This window comes from Bos javanicus, chromosome 19, assembly GCF_032452875.1.
Source record: "Bos javanicus breed banteng chromosome 19, ARS-OSU_banteng_1.0, whole genome shotgun sequence".
In the NCBI taxonomy this organism is placed as follows: Eukaryota; Metazoa; Chordata; class Mammalia; order Artiodactyla; family Bovidae; genus Bos; species Bos javanicus.
This window is the reverse complement of record NC_083886.1, coordinates 29,157,984-29,181,458: the sequence shown is the minus strand read 5'-3', so window position 1 is coordinate 29,181,458 and position 23,475 is coordinate 29,157,984. Positions and strand designations below refer to the sequence as shown.

Genomic DNA, 23,475 nt, shown 5'->3' with positions numbered 1-23,475 from the left:
GTGCTAGTGATCCGCTATCCATGACCCTGCTCAGCAGGGTGCCCAGTGTTGTAGCCAATAGGGGTGGCCAGAAGGAAGGAACTGTTGACTGATAAAGATCTGGGGGCCCTCCCCCTAACTTTCCTGGGGCCTTGGCTCAGGCTGGACTGGCTCCCCCACCCTGAAGTTTCCTCCATCCAAGGCCTCTTCTACCCGCCCTCTCAGGGGCAGGCCCAGCACCCTGCCTATTGTCCCTCCCTGCCAGCTCCCAGAGGGCCTGCAGCCCAGACGCCTGCTCACTGGCCCTGGAGCACAGCCCCACCCCAGCCTGCCAGGCTCCTGTCCTGCACCCGACCTGGTGCCACCCCCACCCCCTGTCCAGGGCAGCAGCTTCGCCAGCCTCTGGGTCCCTGCTTTACCTCTCCACCTCGGAAGGCTGACCTTTCCACTCCTGTCTGTGTCTGACTTTTCCTGCCGGGCTTGGGCCCCCCTGTGACCCCTCTCACCGTGTCTGTGATTGAGACCCCTTCCTGCCTCCTGAAGAGCAACCATGGCCACCTACAAAGTCAGGGTGGCCACAGGCACCGACTTCTTATCAGGAACCATGGACTCCATCTCTCTGATCATCGTGGGGACTCAGGGAGAGAGCCATAAGCAGCTGCTGAATCACTTTGGGAGAGATTTTGCAACTGGTGCGGTGAGTGAGTGAGTGTGTGTGTGTGTGTGCCTGGGGAGAAAGGGGAGGGATGGAGGGGTACAGGGCTCTGAAAGCGGCGGGGCTCCAAGGTGGCTCAAAGGCCCCTCACCCAAGACCTGACTCCCAGCCTCTTCCACCCCCTCCCCACCACCCATCACCTCTCATTCCTTTGCCATCATCGCTCCTTCCTTCCCCTGCTCTTTTCTCACCTCTTTTTCTCTCTTCTTCATCCCTCACTGTCATCACCCACTCACACCCCTCACCTCTCAACCCTCTCCCGCTTGTTTCATCTCTCCTGCTTTCCAGTCTCTTTCCACCCCCTCTTCCCTCATCCCTTTCCTGTTTCCTCTCTCAGACTCTTCCTCATGCTTCCTTCTCCCATTCTTACTCACCCTTCCTAAATTAACACATTATCGACCAGGGGATTTTTTGCAAAATAAGATCCATGGCCAGTGATTTGTTATGTAAGTGAGTACTGAACCATCCTGGTAAATAATGTTCAGGTAACAAAAGACTTATTGATGTGTCTTTGGTCAATAAGTTGTTAAGCTTCAGCATCACTGGCTTAAATTTCCACTGGATTCCCTGTGTCATACAAGGCATCAGATCAGCCTGTCCAGCAGAGACTGTCCTGCTCTGTGATGAAAGGCCCCATCTGCTGAGCCCTCAGCCTAATTTTGAGTCAGGTCCAGCCACCTGCTGTTATGTGACATTAGTAGCTCACTCTGTCTTTGTAGACATTTCTGAATCTCCACATCTTCACTGATAAGTGGGAGGAAACGGGGGGCTGGTTGGACCATCTCTGCCCACTCTTAAGGATGTAGGAGGCTTGGGGGGCTCTATATAGACCCCTTGTACACCAGTCCCTGGGGGTCTGCATGGCTCCTGAAGCCTCAGGTGGCTGGGGAGGAGGAAGTGGGATGAGGGGATTTCAGGAGCCGAGGATGGAGAGAGGGAGGGCCTGGAGTCCTCCCCAGGTGGGGTCAGGCAGGTGGGAGGGACAGAGACCCCAACAATCAGCTCATCCTGGTCTAGGGAGGTGAGCATCGCCCAGCATGAGTGGGGCTTGGGTGAGGAGGCAGGCAGGTGGGAGGCTGGCCCGCTCAGCTGGCCCTGTGCCCGCCCAGGTGGACGACTACACTGTCCAGTGTCAGCAGGACCTGGGGGACCTCATCATCGTCCGCCTGTACAAGGAGCGCTACTCCTTCTTCCCCAAGAACCCCTGGTACTGCAACTACGTGCAGGTCTGTGCGCCCAATGGCTGCATCTACCACTTCCCCGCCTACCAGTGGATAGACGGCTATGGGACCCTGGCACTCCGGGAGGCTACAGGTAAGCCCTCTCTGTCTCCATCCCATACGATGAAGCCCCTCGCTCTGGCCTGGCGATCCCAGCGTGGCCACCCCAGGCTCCCAGCCAGCCAGCCAAGTGCCAGCCTGACAGGGGCACCAGGCACACCTGTCACTCTCCCACACCAGCCATGGTCCATGCTGCTCTGCTGGGCCCGGCTCAAGGCTGCGGCCTGGAGGAACGAGGCAGGGGGCGCTACTCTCTGGACCCCAGGGTCTGACTGCAGACAGCATTCTCAGAGCAGGCTCTCCATTACCTCTACAGTCCTCCTCTCAATGCCCACAGGAAGCCTGGCTACTCTCAGACCTTAGGACTCTGATTGGATGCCCTGTGTTCGCCAAGCAGCAGGTGCTGCCGCTCTGAAGACTCCCTGTTACCCCCTCAGGGTGCTGTTACTGTAACAGGATGCCTTGTTACTCTGATAGGATTTCCCATGATTCCACCTGTTGCCTTGTTATTTTCTGAAGAAGCCCTGATGGTTCAATAACCCTCTAAGGCCCTACAACAGAAGGTCTTGTACCTTCTCACGATGCCCTGGATTTCTAATTGAGCATTTCTTAGACTGATGGGATGTTCTGTGGCTCCAATGGGCTTCCAATCACCCCAAAAGGACACCTTATTTCTCTCAAGGGACTCACTGCCCACTCCACCCCCTATTCAGTGAGGCTCCTTCACAGTCCAATCCAAGGCCCAGTTACTCATATCGACTGTCAGAGTTCTTTGAGGTAGCCAGTCAAGGCTGCCCCAGCTGTTTTCCCAGCCACTTGATTGCTGCCATGGAAAAGGGACAGGACCTGAGGGCCCAAGTCCCTTGCATCCACCCTTATATCCACCTTTGTGTGGCTGCTCCAAGGAGACTGCAACCTTGTCCTCTTTTGTTCCCCTCTCTCAACCAGCCATGCTCCTCTGGCCTCCTCCGAGGTAGATGAGAGGGGAGGCAGGGCTGAGGGAGCCCCAGGGTGGGGAGCTCCTCCTCTCAGAGTCTGACCACCCCTCTCCCTTCTCTCATTTCCCCATGGTCAAGTCCTTGCCCTGGGAGCAGGGGGTCAGGGCCAGCTGGGGAAAGGAGAGTCAGGGGCAGAGGGAAGCAGGCCTGGCCAGGTGGGGGCGATAGGAGAGGGCCTCACAGAGGACGCAGAGCATCTTCCCACAGTGATAGGTCTGAGTGGCATGGAAACGGGACAGGCAGGGTAGTGTTGGGAGGCAGGCACGAATGGGGTTGGGTGGGGCAGCTGCCATGAAATACCAGGGCAGGGAGACTTGAATGACCGGCTGGGACCTTCAAGGATGAAGGCTCCCACCCCAGGGATGAAACTGAACTGAGTCTGTGGGTCACACGACTCCAGATGGCATTGTTCACCCTGAGTGCAATGTGAGCTGAGGCAGATAGAAGGAGAAGGAAGGTGGCCTGTGAAGGAAAATGATAGGGAGGCAGCGATAGGCACCTGCCAGCCTGGGACTACCAGCCAGGATGTGAGTGTCAGCTTCACCGCTTGCTGGGCATCTGGACTCATTTCCAAGTTCTTCTAAGCCTCAGTGTCCTCATTTGTCAAACTGGGCTGACAGCAGAACCTACTTCATGGGGTTGATGCGAGAAGCCAATGTTATTTCTGAAATTTTCCTTTTAACATGTTTGGACTGAGGTTGACTGCAGGGAACTGAATCTAGGGAAAGCGAAACTACAGTTAAGGGGACTCCCTGTATGTATTTATGCAAATGTATCTTCATATATGCATATATTCTTTATACACTCACACATACCGTATGTTACATGATACATCCACCAGGGTAACTGCAAATATGTCAAATGTTTCTGCAAGCCAAAACTGAGTAGTTTCAGAGTGATATAAATCAAGACCCTACGCAGCCTCAGGTAAATTTAGATCAGGTTTGGTTGGCCAAGAAGTGTGTGCCTATTTGTGGAAAAAAATAATAATAAAAAACAAAAACTTGATTTCTGGACCTTTTGAAATTGTGGAGATCAGACTGTGGGTCTATAATAGTCATCTGCCTCATAATTCAAACTGTTCTTGTGCAAATTAAATTATTGACATAAGTATTTAGAAGGGCTTCCTAGGTGGTTCAGACGGTAAGGAATCCGCAGGCAATGCAGGAGACCCAGGAGACTTGGGTTCGATCCCTGGGTCAAGAAGATGCCCCAGAGAAGGAAATGGCAATCCACTCCGGTATACTTGCCTGGGAAATCCCATGGAGAGAGAAGCCCAGCAGGCCCCAGTCCATGAAGTTGCAGAGTGATTGATTGAGCAATTAACACAGTATTTAGAAAGTGCCTGGTACCCAGTAAGTTCTAAATAACTGTTAGGTATTCATGTTCCAGAGGAGAAGGCAATGGCACCCCACTCCAGTACTCTTGCCTGGAAAATCCCATGGATGGAGGAGCCTGGAAGGCTGCAGTCCATGGGGTCGCTGAGGGTCAGACATGACTGAGTGACTTCCCTTTCACTTTCCACTTTCATGCACTGGAGAAGGAAATGACAATCCACTCCAGTGTTCTTGCCTGGAGAATCCCAGGGATGGGGAAGCCTGGTGGGCTGCGGTCTATGGGGTCACACAGAGTCGGACACGACTGAAGTGACTTAGCAAAAAAAAAAAATTCATGTTCCAGGAGTTCTAGAAGAGGGACTTCCCTGCAGCAGAGCCCCCTGGAAGGGTAGAGCAAGGACAGGGAAGGGTGGTCCATAATCCTTTTGATCCTTTCATCTGAGTTTCTGGGAGAAGACACACCCTCTCTCTCCCAGGGTAAGCCTTCCCCATCCTTGGCCCTGTCCCACCTCCCTACAGTGCTGACCTTGAGGACAGAAGCTGAATTCTGATCCCCGAAGTGGGCAGGGGCAGGCCCGGGCAGGGGCAGATCTTGAGCCTCCTCCTTGGTCTCCCTACAGGAAAGATAGCAGCAGATGACACACTCCCGATCCTTCTGGAACACCGAAAGGAGGAGCTCAGAGCCAAGCAGGACTTCTACCAGTGAGGGGGGTGGGGGGCAGGGGCTGCGGAAGGTCAGGGGGCCAGTGGTGGTTGTGCCCTGGGATGGTGCGTGGCCATCACGACCGACTGGCTCGGCTTCTGTTTACAGCTGGAGAGTCTTTGTTCCTGGCCTGCCCAACTACGTACACATTCCCAGCTACCGCCCTCCTGCCCGGAGAAACCCCAACAGGCCGGAGTAAGGACTTGGGGCTGCCCAAGGGCCCCTCCCATGGCTGACACCTGCTCTCTGCCCCCTCCCTGTGCCCTGGACCCCAGATGCCCAGCCCTGCTCTCCTCCCTACAGGTGGAATGGCTATATCCCGGGGTTCCCGATTCTCATAAACTTTAAGGCCACCAAGTTCCTGGACTTAAATCTGCGCTACTCCTTCACCAAGACGGCCTCCTTCTTCTTCCGCCTGAGCCCCATGTGAGTGTGTGTGAGGGGCGGGGTGTGAGGGCTCTTGTAAAGACTGTCCCACTCCACGCCCGCCTCCACCACAGCATGGCCAGGAGGGCAGCGGGAGCCGGAAGGAGAGGGTTAGGGAACCTTAGAGGTGACACTCCAAGACCTAGACATAGGAAGGCCTTGAGCTGTGCCACGGGGCTACCCTGAGACCCACCCCCGCGCCCGACTCAGGGACTCAAGAGACCCTGGGGGTGGGGGTGGGGCAGCTCTACCGCCATCCCAGGGGCACTGGACCCCATCTCTGACGGCCTCCCCCTCGAATCCCCTGTCCTAGGGCACTGGGGTTCAAACTCCGCGGCCTAGTGGACAGCAAACGGTCCTGGAAGAGACTGAAGGACATTAAGAAAATTTTCCCTGGCAATAAATCTGTCGTCTTCGGTATGGGGTGGGAACGAGAACGGGGAAGCTGGGCGAGATCCGGCCCCAGGTGCTCGAGCCGCGGGCGGGAGGCAGGACCCCCGCGTGGGATGTGGGGTGGGAGCCACACAGAGAACCTGAGGCCGGAATTCGCACAGGCGAGCGCGCCCTCTGGCGGCTCCTTGGAAAACACCGCCCGGCGCCCCTCCGGCGGCTCAACCCGAGGCCGAGGCCTGGAGCTCGGTTTTCCTCCCGAAACCTCCGTGGTCCATGGCCTTCCTCCCTCTCCCCGGGCCTTATCTCTCGTCCTCTCTGACCCTGAGGGGGAGTGGGTAGCTTCGTGACGTCCCCGCGCTGTCCCCCCAGAGTACGTGGCTGAGCACTGGGCAGAGGACAGCTTCTTTGGGTACCAGTACCTCAATGGCATCAACCCAGGCCTGCTCTGCCGCTGCACGCGGATCCCGGACAAGTTCCCGGTCACAGACGACATGGTGGCCCCCTTCCTGGGCGAAGGAACGTGCCTACAAGCGGAACTGGAGGTGAAGCCTGCTCTGGAGTTGAGCCCCCCACAGCCTCCCTTCCTCCCTCTCTCCTGGCATCCCTGTCTCTCCCCACCAACTCCTCGGCAGACCCCCACCCCCTACCCAACTCCCCCGCTCGGGTCCTGGCCAACCCCACACCTGGGGAGCCAGAGCACCCTGCACTCAAGGCGTGGGTCATGGGTACCACGTGTTGGGTGCCTACCTGTCCACTCATCACGGCTCCCCTCCAGAAGGGGAACATTTACCTGGCCGACTACCGCATCTTGGAGGGCATTCCCGCCATTGAACTTAATGGCCAGAAGCAGTACCACTGCGCCCCACTCTGTTTGCTGCACTTTGGCCGGGAAGGGAACCTCCTGCCTATTGCCATCCAGGTGCCTGGGGTGCAGGCCTGGGGGTGGGTGCTGTGTGAGTGTTGCCAGCGGGTGAGCCTCTGTGCGTACATGAAGAGATGTGTGATTGCATGGGCTGGTGTGTGTACTTGTATACTTCTATCTGTGTGAGTTTATGGTCAGTTGGTCAGCCTGTGTTTGTGTGTGTATGTGAACTTTATGTCCCTGTGTGTGTACCTATTTGTGAAGGGTTGTGCCTGTGTGAGTGTGCACTATCTCTGTGTAGGCATATGTGCCTGTGTGAGTCTATGTTCCTATGTGTGCATCTAAGAACACACCTGTATTTATGTATGTCCCTGTCTGTGTGTGGCTACTGGTGAGCCTAGTGTATGGCCGTAAGCACCAGACTGAGTCTCCAAGGGGCCCTTCATGGGTGCATCTTTGTGCTGCCACTTGGATGCCCATGCTGCATAAAGTTGGGTCCCTGTGGGTGCACTTGTGTGTAAGCCCCAGTGTGTAGAGTGTGGGTACTGTGTCTATATGCACAGAAGTGACCAGGTAGGAATAAGCCTGTCTCTTTGACTCCATTCATCCATCTGCTTGATAAGTCAGTATCTGCTGTGGCTTATCTGCTAGAAAAACTGTGCTAATCAAACTTAGCCGCTGCCTCGAGAGTGTGGCCTGGCTGGAAGGGAAACTGGGATGCTTTCTTCCCAGAGGTTTCCAGCAGGATCAGGTCTGAATTAGTCACCCCTTGGGGTGGGAGTGGGGGTCAGCCCAGCTCTGATGCTCCTGGCTTGTTAGTGGAGCAGTGCAGACTAGATTTCAATGAACCACTAACCCCTAGGGAGCTGGGTGCCCTTGTGCGCTGCACAGCCTGCACAGCTGAATGTGGCGACTATGGGATTGAGGTAAGGATGGGTTTTCAAAGGAGGCAGACTTTGAGCTGGTTCTTATAGAATGAGTGGGAGCTTTCAGGTAGAGGAAGGGAAGGTAGCACAGGCAGAGGGAAGAGCAGGAGCAGATGTGAGAAGGGAGGGGAGGCCCTGGTGTGCTCAGAGGACCAGAGGGACTGGAGTGTAGGGGCTGGGGTTTTTACCCCCTGGTCTCCCTTCTGCCTCCCTCGTGTAGTGGGGGCCTTGTGTATGTGGGTCTCTGCTCTCACCTAACACTTTCTCCTTCCTCACCCCCAGCTCAGCCAGACTCCCGGGCCCGACTGCCCCATCTTCCTGCCCAGTGACTCTGAGTGGGACTGGCTGCTGGCCAAGACGTGGGTGCGCTATGCCGAGTTCTACTGCCACGAGGGCATCTCCCACTTGCTGGAGACCCACCTCATAGCTGAGGCCTTCTGCCTGGCCATGCTGAGGCAGCTACCCATGTGCCACCCCCTCTACAAGGTATGGGCTTGGGCCAAGGGGCCTCTATGAAACATCGCTGTCCTCAGTCATCCCCAGAAAGCTGCCTGGTTTGCTCAGCAGTCAGAAGGATTCCAGCTAGACTTGGGGAAGCAGCTTGGGGGGCTGTCGAGGGGTCTGATGTTGCAGAAATAGGGGGTGCTGACATTCTGTGGGGGATGACTTTAGCCCTCTCTCATCATCTTCCTTGATCCCCCCAACAGCTCCTCATCCCCCACACCCGATACACCATCCAGATCAACAGCATCGGGCGGGCTGTCCTCCTTAATGAAGGGGGGCTCTCTGCGAGGGTAAGACTTCTTTCTCCAACCCCACAAGACATGTGTTTCCCTTCTGGCCTTTACAGTTTAACTAAAGCTGAACTTCCAAGCTGCCTTTAGATCATGAGTGGGCATGGAGGAAGGGGACCAGTTAAGATGGGTGCTGTGTCTGCCAGGCTCCAGAGGCCAAGTTGGGTGTGCTGGTCCGGAGTGAGAGGATCCCTAGACAGTGTGCTCAAGGTCTGCCTGGTCCCTAACAGAGCATGTCCCTGGGCCTGGCGGGCTTTGCTGAGGCGATGGTGCGGGCTCTGTCGGAGATCAACTACGACAACCTCTACCTCCCCGACGACTTCGTGAGACGTGGGGTTCAGGACCTGCCAGGGTATTATTACCGTGAGGACAGCCTGGCAGTGTGGGATGCACTGGAGAGGTGAGGTCAGGGCAGCAATGGGTGCCACTTGAGGGGAACACACCCTGGGATGTTAGAGGCAGTCTGGGGAGCTTTTAAGGACCAGGGGTGCCATCCTGGGGCTTGGGGATAAGGTCTGGAATGTGTGTGGGGATCACACACATGCTCACACTCTGGGTGGGGCCTCTGAGGCCTGATGGTCCCCTTCTTTGCTTTGGCCCCAGCCTGCCTCTGCTTGCCAGACCCTGTCTGGGCTCTGAGCTGCCTGTAGGCCTCATCTGATCCTTACTGGGAGCACTCTGAGTGTTTTCTGACCTTGCCCAGCCGCTGCTCTTGCTACCTCTGCCCACCCACAGGCCTCAGGCTGCTCTGGGTCAGCCGATGCTGGGGCATCCTGAGGGAGGTAGGAGAACCATGGTGAGGGAAGGCACTGGGGGTTCAAACTAAGGTCCTGTCCCCTGGTCAGGTATGTGACAGAGATCATCACCTACTATTACCCGTGTGACGCTGCTGTGGAAGGTGACCTGGAATTGCAGTCCTGGGTGCAGGAGATATTCAAGGAGTGCCTACTAGGGCGTGAGAGTTCAGGTATGGGCCTGACCCCCAGCAGGGACCCGGGGCTGTGGCGTGGAGTGGGCCCTCCCAGGCTGGGCTGGAGCTAGTCTCACTTTGGGCTGAAGGAGGCCAAAGAGAGCCCTAGGATTTGACAGAGCTCTTCGCTGGCCGCTGGAGCAGTGGTATTTCAGAGAGGTTGGGGAGGAAAGCCTGACTAGCTTGGGGTCCCTGTCTCAGCTCAGGGTCTGTGGGTCATCTTGGTAGATACCTGGAGAGATCCCAGTCTCTTGCTTCAGGAAAAAAAAGAAAACCTTTGTGGGCTGAGAAATGGGGCATGAGTTCCAACAGGACAGGCCAGTGTGTACTGGTGGCGGGGGAGCTGGCGAGGAGCAGGCAGGCTTCAGGAGACAGAGGGGATGGGGAGCGAATCCTGAAGACGTGCCACTTGGGCACCCACTCAACAAGTATTTAGTGAGCATCTGTGATGTGGTGAACACTGTACTGGTTACTGCGGAGGCCAAAGGGAATGAGACGCTGAAGGCGCTGCCCTTGAGTTGATCAGTCTCTAGGGATAGCCGCTCACTGTAAACAGGCAGGTATAAGACTGGTGCAGTTTGTAGGGAAGCCAGGGAGGGGCTGTAGGAACCCAGCATGGGGCAGGGGAACCTACCCTAGCTTGGGGAGGGCTGGCAGGTAGAGAGTGAAGGGTGGGTAGCAGCAAGCTGCTGCTCCTGCTGCTGCTAAGTCGCTTCAGTCGTGTCCGACTCTGTGCGACCCCATAGACAGCAGCCCACCAGGCTCCCCCGTCCCTGGGATTCTCCAGGCAAGAACACTGGAATGGGTTGCCATTTCCTTCTCCAATGCATGAAAGTGAAAAGTGAAATTGAAGTCGCTCAGTTGTGTCCTAAGATTTGTGCAATGGGAGGTCAGCCAGGTGATGACAGAGGTGGGGTTGGAGAGTCCTGACTTGGGAGCTGCATGAGGAAAGGCCTGAAAGCCAGACTGAGCAGAGTTAGTTCTGGGACTGCTGATAAGTCCCTGCAGCTGGGGTTCTGGGGCAGGAGGAATGGGGCAGCCTCCTGTGAGATGAGGCTGAAGCCAGGAGCAGGGGCTGGGTGCTGCAGCCTGGTTAAGGAGTCTGGAATTCCTCCGCGTTCAGAGGGAGCCGTCGAGGTGTGTCTGGGGAGATGAAGCGTGCACAGCAGGATGTCAGACTTTACTGGTGGTCAGGGAACAGTTTGGGAAGCTGCTGTGGTGTCCAGGAGGGAGATGACAGGGACCTTCCCTGGGAGGGGGCTCTGGGGATGAAGAGGATGCCAGAGCTAGCTGGGAGACAGAAATGACAGGACCTGCTGACTGGTTTGGGTTTGTCGGTGGGGGCTGAGTGGTGGGACGGAGGAGCCAAGGGTGACTCCTGGATTTTGGGCTTTTGAAACTAGGTGGATGGTGTGTATCATTCTTTGAGCTGGGGGCCTGGAAGGAGAAGCAGTTGAGGGAGGAAGATGACTGGAGGAAGGGTCTGGTTTGAATGTGTTGGGCTTTTGGAACGTGGGTTCACCATGGCAACCAGAGCTAGGTGCTCAGGTGGGGCACAGGAAAGAGAAGCAAGCTTAGAGAAGCCCCCGAGGACATTTGACCAAGGCCCAGTTGAACCCCACCTTGGGGGTGGGGGGGGGTGGGGTTGTGGCCAAACAAGAACCAAACAGGCAGGTTGGGGGCAGCCTGGAGGGCTGGAAGAACAGGGTGAGCTGGGCTTGGCCATGCTCTCTGTGGGCCAGCCAGGACCTGGGCAGCACTGATGTGGTCTGGGCCTTACCTGCCCACACCTGCCCTTCCCCCAGGCTTCCCCACATGCTTGCGAACTGTGCCTGAGCTGATCCGATATGTCACCATTGTCATCTACACCTGCTCCGCAAAGCACGCAGCTGTCAACACAGGGCAGGTACCTGGACTCACCAGCCCCTGCCCCAGGCCCAGACTTGACCTTAATCCCAGCCCCAGTGTCTGAACTCTGCCTCAGCCATAATCCCCAGTCTGGCCCAAATCTGTCTCAACCAGAGTCCCCAGTTCAATCCCTGCCTCCATTGACACCCGAGGGTCTCGGGGTGCCCTCTGACCCAGAAGCCCCTCTCTACTCCACCTCTAGTTGGAGTTCACCGCCTGGATGCCCAACTTCCCCTCATCCATGCGGAACCCACCAATACAGGCCAAGGGGCTGACCACGCTGGAGACCTTTCTTGACACATTGCCGGATATTAAGACCACATGCATCACCCTACTGGTGCTTTGGACACTCAGTCGGGAGCCCGACGACAAGGTGTCCTGGGCCTGGGGTGCAGGTTGAGGTGGGGAACCTCTGAGCAGAGGCAGGCGGCTGGGGAGCTGGGAGCCCAATGAGAGGAGGGTGTCAAGGCCAAGAGGCAGGGAGGGAGGCTGCTGAAGGGGAAGGACGGAAGGGGTGGGGAGGGGTGGGGCTCCATTCCAGCCGCCTGGTTCTGTGCCCGCAGCGGCCCCTGGGCCACTTCCCGGACATCCACTTCGTGGAGGAGGCCCCGCGGAGGAGCATAGAGACCCTCCGCCAGCGCCTGGCTCAGATCTCACACAACATCCGCCAACGCAACAAGTGTCTCCCCATCCCCTACTACTACCTGGACCCCGTGCTGATTGAGAACAGCATTTCTATTTAGGATGGCCCCTCTCCACTCAACTTTCCTGCCCTGCACCCGCCTGTTTTCCAATAAAATCACTTCAAACACAAGCCCGGGGGCTGTCTCTGTGTTTACTGTGGGTGCACACCAGGGCTGGGGCACACCATGCTCACAAGGCGATGCTGTTCCCACCAAAGCCTGGTCCAGGTACACTCATACAGCGGGCCAGGCCCTGGTTTTGCTCCTGGATGTCCCATGAGATCTGGGCCAGGTGGCTGTGGAAGACAGAAACCTTCCTCGGGGCCTCCTTGGCGAAGTGCTCATCAGGGTAGGTGCCCAGGTACTGCTGGGGACGGCAGGAGAGAAGGCTGGAGCTCCTGACCTGCAAGCCTTGGTCCCATCTTTCAACCAAAAGCTATTCTGATCCACCTGGAGTCCCCTGGGACCCAGACCGCCAGAAAATTCACCCAAGGACAGAGACCACCACCCAAGTCCTACTCACCTACCTAAGAACCCAGACCACCCAAGACCCATTCAACTTTAAACAACCCCACCATCCAGTCTAGGCAAAAGACCACCCTCCATCCAGCCTACCCAGACCTCCCAAGCCATGAGCCCTTTGAAACCCAGACCACTATAAGTTCCACCTACTAGGAACCCCTGCCACCCTAAACCACACCCCCCAGCAACTACCTCACTCCAGGCCCTGCCCCCCAGAAGCCCAGTCTGCTCGGTGTACCCTCCAAGTAATGCAGTGTCCCCAGCAGCCTTTCTTCACCCCACTCACTCTCCCAGAACCTGAGACCCCAGCCCACCCTGGACTTTACAGTGTCCTTGGTTTCATCGCTGACACTCCAGAAGAGCTCGAGGGAGTGGCACGTGATGTTGACCTCAGGGAGTGAAGCCACCAGGCTTGTCAGGCTCTGGCCTTTGGAGGTAGGCGGGGGGAGCCAGATAGTGCTGGGAGAATTGGGCATCCAGCCACTGAAATCAAACTGACCCCCTAGACTCAGTAAACACAAGGCTGCCAGGACTCCTGCTAGGCCCACATCCCCCATGACCTGGCTTGTCCCCCACAAAGTCCCCCCTCACCTGACCAGTACTGACAGCAGTGTGTTGGGCTGAGCAGCTGATGATGGTCATGGTGAGAAACTCGATCAGGTCAGCACAGCTGTCCAGGCTGGAAGACACCCCCGGATGGAGACAGGACAGAGGCAGCAGAGCTGAAACCCGAGGTCTGCCCACCTGGGAAAGTGGGGTCTCGAGGGTGGCGGGCAGGGGTGAACACCTCATCTGAGCTCATGCGGCTAAGAGATCCCCTCTGGAAGATCTCCCTGACCCAGGCCTGCACCTCCGAGTCCTTGCTCACAGCGTGGTTGTCGGGGTAGTAGATGCCAACGATGGGAGGGGGGCAGAAGTACGTGGTGACATATTTGGGAGCCTGTGCTGCCCCGGGGTGGGGGTTGGAAGAGGCCACTGAAACCAGCTGCCCTAACAGGAGGAAACTGAGGCCAGAGAAGGAAAATGGGCAACTTCACATTCTAGGAAGCGCCAGCCAAGCTTCAGGCCTGGAGGCTTCAGTTTCTACTAGGGCCCTGAGAGCCATGGTTGGTCTGCAGTTGTGTTTTGACTGACTACCAAGGTTTTTGGTTTCTTTTTCAAGTTGAATCCGTGGCCAACATTTAAATATTAGGAAATGACTGGTTAATCTCCAAAAAAATCTAAAGCTCTCGTTTTAGTCACAGTTGAGTCACCATTGTCCTCATCTGAGAAACGTGAGTGGCTGGCTGCTCACGGGCCCTGCAGGCTTCGGCATTCCAGTCGTCTAGGCCACATCAAACCACAAAGAAGGATTGGACCCCAGGCCCTCTCTTTTGGGACTGGGATGCTGGTGTCCATGTCTCCCACCAGTTCCCAAAGGGCAGAGCAGGGCCTGCCCCACTCACCACAGCATCCACCCCCAGCCATGGCACAGCACATGAGCCATTGCTAAGAAGAGTTCTGACACGGGCACCTCCAGCTATGCAAATTCATTGTGGGGAGTCCCTGAGGACTTCAAGGGGAAGTGGGTATAAGCTGGGCTTGAGCAAGAGGCAGTGTTTGGATAGGGAGAGAGAGAGAATCAGGATGCCTAGCCTCCCTAGGACCCATGTATGCTGAGCAGAAAAAGTGGAAGGTGGGGGTAAGACTCTAGGGAAGAGATGCCACGTGAAACTTTCCTTTCATGTGACAAAAAATGAAGCCACATGAGGCTCATGAAGTAGAGCCATCACAGAGCCCAGTGCCCAAGGGAGGTGGTTATGCTCAGGAACTGCGGGGATGGGGACCCACAAAGAAGCCAGACATCAAAAACACCTGGCCTCCAGGTGTGGAGGCCAGAGGTACATCCCAAGGATGTCTCCAGTGAAGGAGACTTAGAAGGGAAGTCTAGAGACAAGGCAGCTGTCTTTGAGGGGAATAATAATAATAATGGCTAATGCTCAAAGAGCATATCATAGTCACCTGAGATTTGTGCTAAGGGCTTTACATTTAATTCTGATAATAACCTTTGAGGTAGGTCTCCTATCAGCTCCATTTTCAGATGAGAAAACACAGTTCAGTCAGTTCAGTCGCTCAGTTGTGTCCGACTCTTTGCAATGCCATGGACTGCAGCATGCCAGGCCTCCCTGTCCGTCACCAACTCCTGGAGTTTACTCAAACTCATGTCCATTGACGCCATCCAACCATTTCATCCTCTGTTGTCCCCTTCTGCTCCTGCCTTCAATCTTTCCCAGCATCAGGGTCTTTTCCAATGAGTCAGTTATTTGCATCAAGTGGCCAAAGTATTAGAGTTTCAGCTTCAACACCAGTCCTTCCAAGGAATATTCAGGACTGATTTCCTTTAGGATGGCCTGGTTGGATCTCCTTGCAGTCCAAGGGACTCTCAAGAGTCTTCTCCAACACCACAGTTCAAAAGCACCAATTCTTCGGTGTTCAGCTTTCTTTATAGTCCAACTCTCACATCCATACATGATCACTGGAAAAACCATAGCTTTGACTAGACGGACGTTTGTTGGCAAAGTAATGTCTCTGCTTTTTAATATGCTGTCTAGGTTGGTCATAGCTTTTTTCCAAGGAGCAAACATCTTTTAATTTCATGGCTGCAGTCACCATCTGCAGTGATTTTGGAGCCCCCCAAAATAAAGTCTGTCACTGTTTCCCCATCTATTTGCCATGAAGTGATGGGACCAGATGCCATGATCTTAGTTTTTTGAATGTTGAGCTTTAAGCCAACTTTTTTCACTCTCCTCTTTCACTTTCATCAAGAGGCTCTTTAGTTCTTCTTCACTTTCTGCCATAGGGTGGTGTCATCTGCATATCTGAGGTTATTGATATTTCTCCCAGCAATCTTGATTCCAGCTTGTGCTTCATCCAGCCTAGCAATCTTGATTCCAGCTGTGTTTCATCCAGCCCAGCAATCTTGATTCCAGCTGTGTTTCATCCAGCCCAGCAATCTTGATTCCAGCTTGTGCTTCATCCAGCCCAGCAATCTTGATTCCAGCTTGTGCTTCATCCAGCCCAGCAATCTTGATTCCAGCTGTGCTTCATCCAGCCCAGCAATCTTGATTCCAGCTTGTGCTTCATCCAGCCCAGCAATCTTGATTTCAGCTGTGCTTCATCCAGCCCAGCAATCTTGATTCCAGCTGTGCTTCATCCAGCCCAGCAATCTTGATTCCAGCTTGTGCTTCATCCAGCCCAGCAATCTTGATTCCAGCTGTGCTTCATCCAGCCCAGCAATCTTGATTCCAGCTGTGCTTCATCCAGCCCAGCAATCTTGATTCCAGCTTGTGCTTCATCCAGCCCAGCAATCTTGATTCCAGCTGTGCTTCATCCAGCCCAGCAATCTTGATTCCAGCTGTGCTTCATCCAGCCCAGCAATCTTGATTCCAGCTTGTGCTTCATCCAGCCCAGCAATCTTGATTCCAGCTTGTGCTTCATCCAGCCCAGCAATCTTGATTCCAGCTTGTGCTTCATCCAGCCCAGCAATCTTGATTCCAGCTTGTGCTTCATCCAGCCCAGCGTTTCTCAGACACAAAGAGTTAACTGACTTGCCCAAGGTCACACAGCTAGGAAGGAAGAGGAGGCAGGAAAGGACTGCAAGACAGCAGTGTGTCTGGGGAGAAGATGAGAAGTAGTCGAAGAACAAACCAAGACAGATGGAGCCAAGGGTGAGGTGTGGAGCCCTCAGGCTCTGGAGCTTCACCCCTCTATGGCTGCCCAGATCCGGAGCGCGTTGTCTTGGTAGTAGTACTTGGCAAGGTCCTTAACCTCACGGTCAGCAGTTGGTAGGGCAGACAGAGGGAGCAGTAGGTGAGAGTTTCCAGCTCTTTGGCCATCAGTTCCAGGCTTCCCAGCTGTCCCATTGACATTATCTGTAATGAGCAGACAGTCTACAGCTTCTGGGAGCAAGGGGCTCAGGACCATCCTTGGCCCCTTCCTGGCTCTCTCTGCTGACCACCAGGATCCCAGGCCTGACCTGGTCAGCTGAACTTTCCTGGTGCAAAAAGCCTAGTGCAGCCATAAAGTTTGATGTGGAAGATGTAGCGGAAATGAGGAATGAGCAGCTGGGGAGAACCAGAGTCTGAGGTTAGATGGGGCAGCCCGAGGTCCCCTGCAGCTCTGGACACTGAGAGGTGGGGTCCCTTACCTTGAAGATGGGGGGGCACATGGGAGGCTGCCATAGAGTGGCCAGAGCAAAGGCCTCCATCAGATAGTGGGTTTGAAGCAAATGTGTGTTCATCTTGTGCACCAGGAACTCTGCACGTCGCACTCAGGTCTTGACCAGGAGTTAGTCCTCAGGCGAGTCACTGGGCTCGAAGATGGGGCTGTCTGGGCCAGGTGTCTGGGAGAGCTGGAATCGGGGGTATGGGGGAGGTGGGCAGGTGCCAAGCAGAAACTGGGCGCAGCAAGTGTGACCTGTCACCCTGCCCATGGGGCCAGATCACATGGTCAGCTCCCTTACTAGCCGCATCCCCAGGAAAGTTAATTAACCTCCTTGTGACTCAGGTTCCTTATCTGTAAAATAAAGTTGATGATCATAATCTTTCTCATTGGGTTGCTCTGAGGATTTAATGAGTTAATGCTGGTGAAGTACTTAGAACAGTCCTGGGCATGCAGTAAACTCCAGAGGAGTGTTTCCTACATGTGATCACATCCACTACAAGAGAGGAAACACTGCTGAGAGGTAAAATGATCAAAGGCCACCTTGCTGGCACATGTGGGAAAGCCCAGTTGAGGGCTCCTGGGACCAGCACAGAGTCATGCAGGTTCCTGGTTGTGTGGGGCAGGGGCTGGGAAGGGCTGAGTAGGATGAGACAATACATCATATTCAGCACTTGAAACAGCAGCATTGGGAAGGGGAAAAGCTTTCAGTCATCCTGAGCAGTTGACATGCCTCCCCCTTCCCTCTCAGGGCTCTGCCTTGCTGACCTGGATGGTGAGAGGTAGCAGGGGTCCACCAGGACGCTGGCGCAGCAGGGTCAAGGGGGCAGCCAAAAACTGGGGTTGTCCATTGACGATGCCGGAGTGGATGCCTTCGAGGATGGCGTGGTCCACCAGGTACAGAGAGCCCCTCCATGGGAGGACAGGATGGGGAAGAGGGCTAGACAGGGGGCAGTCCTGGGAGGCTGAGGGAGGCAGCGAGGGGTAGGGGCACTTGCAAATATTTAACTGGTGTGCTGGGTGTGCTTAGTCGCTCAGTCGTGTCCAACTCTTTGTGAGCCCCATGAACTGTAGCCCACCAGGCTCCTGTGTCCATGGGATTCTCCAGACAAGAATAATGGAGTGGGTTGCCATGCCCTCCTCCAGGGGATCTTCCTGATCCAGGGATCAAACCCAGGCCCCCCACATTGCAGGCAGATTCTTTACCAGCTGAGCTACCAGGGAAGCCCCAATTTAACTGGAAGTGGTGGCTCAGGTGGTAAAGGGTCTGCCTGCAAGTCCCACAAGACTTGGGTTGGATCCCTGGGTCAGAAAGATTCCCTGGACAAGGAAATGTCAACCCACTCCACTGTTCTTGCCTGGAAAATCCCATGGATGGAGGAGCCTGGCAAGTTACAGCCCATAGGATTGGAAAGAGTTGGACATGACTGAGTGACTTCACCATCATTTTTTAATCCTATTCCCTGGAGCCAGGGGGTATTCTAGCCCAGGGCCAAAAAAAGAGAGAGATCTCTACCTGAGTATTGGAGGTGCTTCTGCTGTGGCCAGCCCCAAACTTCAAGGACAGACAGGGAGAGAGGGAGCCCGGCTGGGGGATGGCACCTTGGGATGCAGGAGGTACCCTCGGGGTAAGGGCTCCTCTCTCCTGGTAGCCCAGAGTTGGAGGAGACGGCAACTCTGAGGAGCACTTTGTTCATCAGCTGCAGGGCATCCTCAGAAACCATGAGAATCAATTTTCTGAATGTTAAGGTCCCACCAAATGCAGGGAGCCTGGCAAAGCACCAGGAGAGAGCATTCCACACTGAGCCCTGCCCGCTCCATCTTTGCCCTTGAAGAATAACACACCTCCCTCCAGGGATGAACAGGAGACGTGGATTTAAAGGCGTGGCTGAGCTAGCTGGGAAAGGAGTGGGAGAGGGTGAAGGGTGGTCAGGGCTGGGTGGAAGAGAAGGGATCTAGGGGACTGGGAGCCAGGGCATCTGGGCTTCTGAAGACACCCGGAGGGGAGGGAAGGTTGCCTGGACCCCCTGCACTCCTCACCTCTAGCTCAACCTGAAGACTGGTCCTGGGGCCCAGCACGGGAGCCACCATGGCATCAGTGACAGGGAAGTTCTTGGACAGGTGGTGAAAGTGTCGGATCAGGACCTGGTTGAGGCCGTTCAGGAACTAATAGGCAAAGAAGGTGTCCTCCTTCCAGTGCTGAAACACATACTCTGCAGGAGGTGGGTGTGCAGAGGGTTGCCCTGGAGACCAGGGACCCAAGTCCCCTTCCTCCAGCACTGCCACTGCTCCCAGGACCCAGATCTCCAGCTTCCAGCACCGTCTCTTCAAGATGCTCCCTTTCTCCTGCCCCAGCTAGATGGATGACATCACTAGCAAGTGGTTTTTCAGAAAACAAGGGATCAGAATTTAGAGTCAAATTCAAAAGGACTTACCCACTCTTTCAGCCCCACCCATTTCTGGGGGAACCTCAGGTACTCTGTGATATGCACTGACTGCATTTGGTATTTGAGTAGAATTTGAGAAAGTCAGAAGAGTGAGGAATGCTGGACAAAAGCAGTGTCCAAGCCCATTCTGTTTTGGCTTCTGAACTACGAGGGGTTCTAATTCCCTGTTAAAATTAAAACTCACCAGGACAATGACTGATTCTCCTGCACCTTTGCCCTGGGACAGCCTGGCTAATTTGTTAAACCAGAACGATCATTGAGAAAGAGAGTTTTCATCATCTTGGGCTGTGGCCAAAGTGCTATTTTTTTAATGGTTATTTATTTATTGGGCTGCAGTGGATCTTAGTTGTGGCACGCAGGATCTTCAAGCTTCATTTCAGCACGCAAACTCTTAGTTGCATCATATGAGATCTAGTTCCCTGACCAAGGATGAAACCTGGGCCACCTGCATTGGGAATGTGAAGTCTTAGCCACTGGACCTCCAAGGATCACCCATGGCTTTTTTTTTTTGTCCAGTGGGTTTTGAACTGAGTTTCCACATGTATAGTTTGGACCCATAGTGCACCCAGGAAGAGACATGGATATTGGAGAGTGGAAACTCCTAAATCCTTCGACTTAGCCTGGTTTTCAAGCCTGCATGCAAGGCACAAGGCCCCCAAAAGGTAGGTGGCAATTTGAAAGGAAAAAGTCTTTCTGCTTCAGGTGTTTTTTCCTGAGGGCTGAGGATATTCATGAGACGCATGTTTCCAAGTGTTCAGAACAAGTAACTGTTAGGGACAGTTTGAAGATGTAGTTACAAAGTCAGAGGAGGGGGATGACCAGCAAACAGACCCACAGGGCAGAGGCTGCAGGCTTTCAGAAATGGTGAAGATAGAGCAGATAGCAGGAAAGTGTTCGTCCTTGTGTTAACAAAGAAGGAGCCTTCTTAGAACTTACTTCCTGGTCATTCTTGCTGGAGCCCTGATGGGTGAGAATGACTCCAAGAACAGTGGGCCTTAGTCCACCCTGAGGGAGGGGCTGCAGTGGGGAAGGTGTTGGGTGGGGCAGGCAGGCTCACAGGGAGAAGATGCAGCCTTTCTGATCCATTGCTTTGGCGACTGAGTAGTGCAGGCTGAGATCAAGCTCCTTGAGGTTTTCAGCATCCAGGCAGTGGGGTATCCCTGGGAAAAACTCAGTCCACCTGTAATGGGCAGAGGTGGAGATGGAAGTGAGGTGCTGGTGGCTCCTGGGCCTGGTTGTACAAGGGAGGGCTTTGGGACGGGAAGCTCAGGCATGGCAAGGTGGGTGGAGGGCTGTCCCAAGACTTGGAGCTCCTCACGTGTGTGCTGTCTTGGAGGGTGGGAGGGGGTCAGATCTGAGGCTCAGCTGACCTCAGCAAACAGGACCAAGTGGTCCCCCTGTTAGCCAAAAACTAAGAAGTGGGGATCCTAGGGACGACCAGCCTGAAGTCTCCTTGAACTGCTCATGGGTATTTCTGCTGCCTCGCCATAATCTCTGCCTGGCTATGGGCACAGAGCAGAGGGTGGCTGTCCTGCCAGGTGACTATGGTTGGGAGAGGGAAAATGTAAGAGGGGAACCTGGCCCCAATCCTCAGCACCCCACCCTCTCCCCCTCCTCTCCTCAGACCTGGGTGGGGCAACTCTGGTCTGGAGCATCAGTCAGCCACTGGCCTCCCTGTCTCTTTTACCTCTTCCTGGGGGGTGGAGAAGCCCTTCCATTCCAGGCAGACCCTGCCTCAGCAAACTGCAGCCTGCTCCCTCCCAGTCACTGACCCCAGCTCAACAGCTGAGGCCAACGGGGAGGGGGCAAAGAGCAGAGCTAGAGAGAAGGGCGTGCTGACCGTTTTCATGCCCTTCTTCTGTGCACCCCCAGTTGCCTGCCTCCCCAGCCTTTCCCTTGCTTCCCTTGTGGCTCAGCTGGTAAGGAATCCGCTGGCAATGCGGGAGACCTAGCTTCAGTCCCTGTGTTAGGAAGATCCCCTGGAGAAGGGAACGGCTACCCACTCCAGTATGCTGGCCTCGGTCTCAAAGAGTCAGACACAACTGAATGGCTTTCACTTTCACTTTCTTTCCACCCTTTCCCTCCACTTCACATTCCTGGTCTCTTCCCACCAGGCCCACCCTCCTCCACTCACTACACCCACTGCCACTCCCTGATACTCTTGTCTGAACCACTGGTTCCTCCCCCCGACTGGCCCCTCCACCAGCTCTCTCCTTGAATCAATATCATTTCTCCCAACCATTACCCCTGCTTCCCAGGGGCCCCTACTGCCACCCCCAGGTGATCTCCCCTCCTCCACCTTTCCCTCCTCCCACCAGTGGCCACACCAGCCCACAGGTGCCCTCGACCCGCACTAGCCTCCCTCAGTGGGAGGGCCCCAGCCTGTCCCCACTCACCTGTCCCTCCCGCAGCACCTGGCTTCCCTCACCCTCCAGCCACTGGTAGCAGTGGAAGTGGAGGGGTGCGCCCCAGGGCACCATGAGCTGGAGCCAGCAGCAGAACCAGGCATCCTGGGCTGAGGGCGCGAGGGGCCCAGGCAGTGCTGGGGGCACCTTGTGCACACACACCAGCAGCACTGGCCCACGTCCTGGGGGGGAGCGTCAACCTCGAAGTCCCTGGGGGTTTGAGTGCGAGGGTGTCTTGGCCAGCACCATACTCATTGCATCTTGCCGGAATTCCTTCCCAAAGCTGTCCAGCATCAGGCGGGAGCTCTCGCCTGGGGTCCCAACCAGGCTAACGGACACTCTGTCTCAGGTCTCTGAGCCCAGGAGGGAGCCGCGGCCACACGCACAGTGTACTTGCTCATGACTTGCCGTCTAGGGGTCCAAAGTGCCGCAGGGAACGAGGCAGGGTTGGCTGGCTGCATGAGGGAGAGGATGCAGAAGAGGAGGAGAGTCGTCGGGGAGGTGGGGCGGGCGGTTCCACGAGGCCCCATGTGCCAGGCTGGGGCCCCGTGGCCTGTGCCCTGACAGGGGTCTCCCCTGGAGCTGTGACCCCGAAGCCCGCCCAGCACCTCCCCGCCGCCCAGGCCGTCTCCCGCAGCCCGCCGTCTAACCTTAGCTCCTCTTGTTGTCTAAGGGGCTCTGCCTCCCTTAAAGGGGGTCTGCTTAAGGCTACTCCAGGTAACTCCGCCTCCTCCCTGTCCACACCTTTGCCACTGGACAGTCTGGCTAATTTGTTAAACCAGAATGCCTAGCCCTTGGGGGGAAGGGACGGAACCACTCTTCTTATTGCACACAATCACCCCGTGTCCTCCCGCTGCCAGCCAGGCCCTCTCTTCATTTCTGAGCCTGTGGTCTGGTGCCTAGCCTCAGAGCTTTCTCGGTAGAGGCGTGATCTGTTGCATCCTCGCTGGGTAGTGATCCCAGGCTTCCAGGAAGTCTAGTATGGATAGGGGAGAGAACAGGGGCGCACAAAGGTAGGGGAGAGGCTGGAAGAGGACCCCGCACTGAAAGAAAGGTCACAGGCTCTAGGCACTGCAAGGGTGGGATGTCCAGCCCCTCCCTCCAGCCTGTCAAAGTATGTTTTCAAAAAAATTAAAACCATGATTCCTACAAATTAGAGTGAACATAAATCAAAGCTGAATGGCACAAAATCATTCAACTCATCAAAGTGGTAATGCTGGTTCCATGAACAGTTGAGGAGCTGCTATTTGCAGGCAATTTTATAAAGGATGTTAAGTATAAAATTGTTGAGTGAGATACCAAACTAGCTATTGTCCTACACGGTGATAAACTACCTCCTTTGGGGTTATCTTATTTTACCGAACAGAAATCATTTGCCTCTCTACCAGACACAAGTTATGTGAACTTTACATGGACTAGCAAAATCAAGCAATGATACATTCTTCTAGAAAACTATCCTTGAAAGGACAGGCAGTTGTTCTGTTGATCAGTTTTGGATATTTTTTTCTTTTTTGAGATTTATTTATTTTTGGCTGCGCGCAAGCTTTCTCTAGTTGCCGAGAGCGGGGGCTACTCTTCCCTGCTGTGCTTGGGCCTCTCATTGTGGTGGCTTTTCTTGTTGCAGAGCACAGGCTCTGGGAGCTCGGGCTTCAGTAGTTGTGGCATGTGGACTCAGTAGTTGTGGCTTGTGGGCTCTAGAGCGCAGGCTCAGTAGCTGTGGTGCATGGGCTTAGTTGCTCTGCAGCATGTGGAATCTTCCTGGACCAGGGATCGAACCTGTGTCTCCTGCACTGCAGATGGATCCTTATCCACTGTGCCACCAGGGAAGTCCCATGGATATATATATATATATATATATATTTTTTTTTTTTTTTTCTTAATAAGGCTGTTCCTGTGGGTATATCAGGCAATCAAATAGCTCTCTTTT

General features: G+C 55.0%; 1 protein-coding gene across 2 annotated transcripts; it reads left to right on the top strand.

Annotated features, from left to right (window-relative positions):
- The first annotated feature begins 93 nt into the window (after positions 1–93).
- On the top strand, positions 94–12,105 carry ALOX12B (arachidonate 12-lipoxygenase, 12R type). 2 transcript variants are annotated; one of them, XM_061389620.1, is made up of 15 exons: positions 94–676; positions 1,804–2,008; positions 4,930–5,011; positions 5,121–5,207; positions 5,316–5,438; positions 5,752–5,855; positions 6,201–6,373; positions 6,607–6,750; positions 7,902–8,105; positions 8,327–8,413; positions 8,644–8,813; positions 9,259–9,380; positions 11,189–11,289; positions 11,494–11,664; positions 11,855–12,105. In XM_061389620.1, exons 1-15 carry the CDS (start codon positions 530–532, stop codon positions 12,032–12,034), a joined length of 2,100 nt encoding a protein of 699 aa, XP_061245604.1. In that variant the 5' UTR covers positions 94–529; the 3' UTR covers positions 12,035–12,105. The 2 variants fall into 2 exon arrangements, with proteins under 2 accessions (XP_061245604.1, XP_061245605.1); XM_061389621.1 differs by lacking the exon at positions 6,607–6,750.
- The last annotated feature ends 11,370 nt before the right edge of the window (positions 12,106–23,475 follow it).

Excerpts from the sequence above, each read along its gene's own strand:
- ALOX12B (XM_061389620.1), top strand. The coding sequence starts at position 530 with ATGGCCACCTACAAAGTCAGGGTGGCCACAGGCACCGACTTCTTATCA. Across the intron at positions 8,414-8,643 it reads AAGGGGGGCTCTCTGCGAGG|AGCATGTCCCTGGGCCTGGC; the intron begins GTAAGACTTCTT and ends GGTCCCTAACAG. Across the intron at positions 8,814-9,258 it reads GTGTGGGATGCACTGGAGAG|GTATGTGACAGAGATCATCA; the intron begins GTGAGGTCAGGG and ends TCCCCTGGTCAG.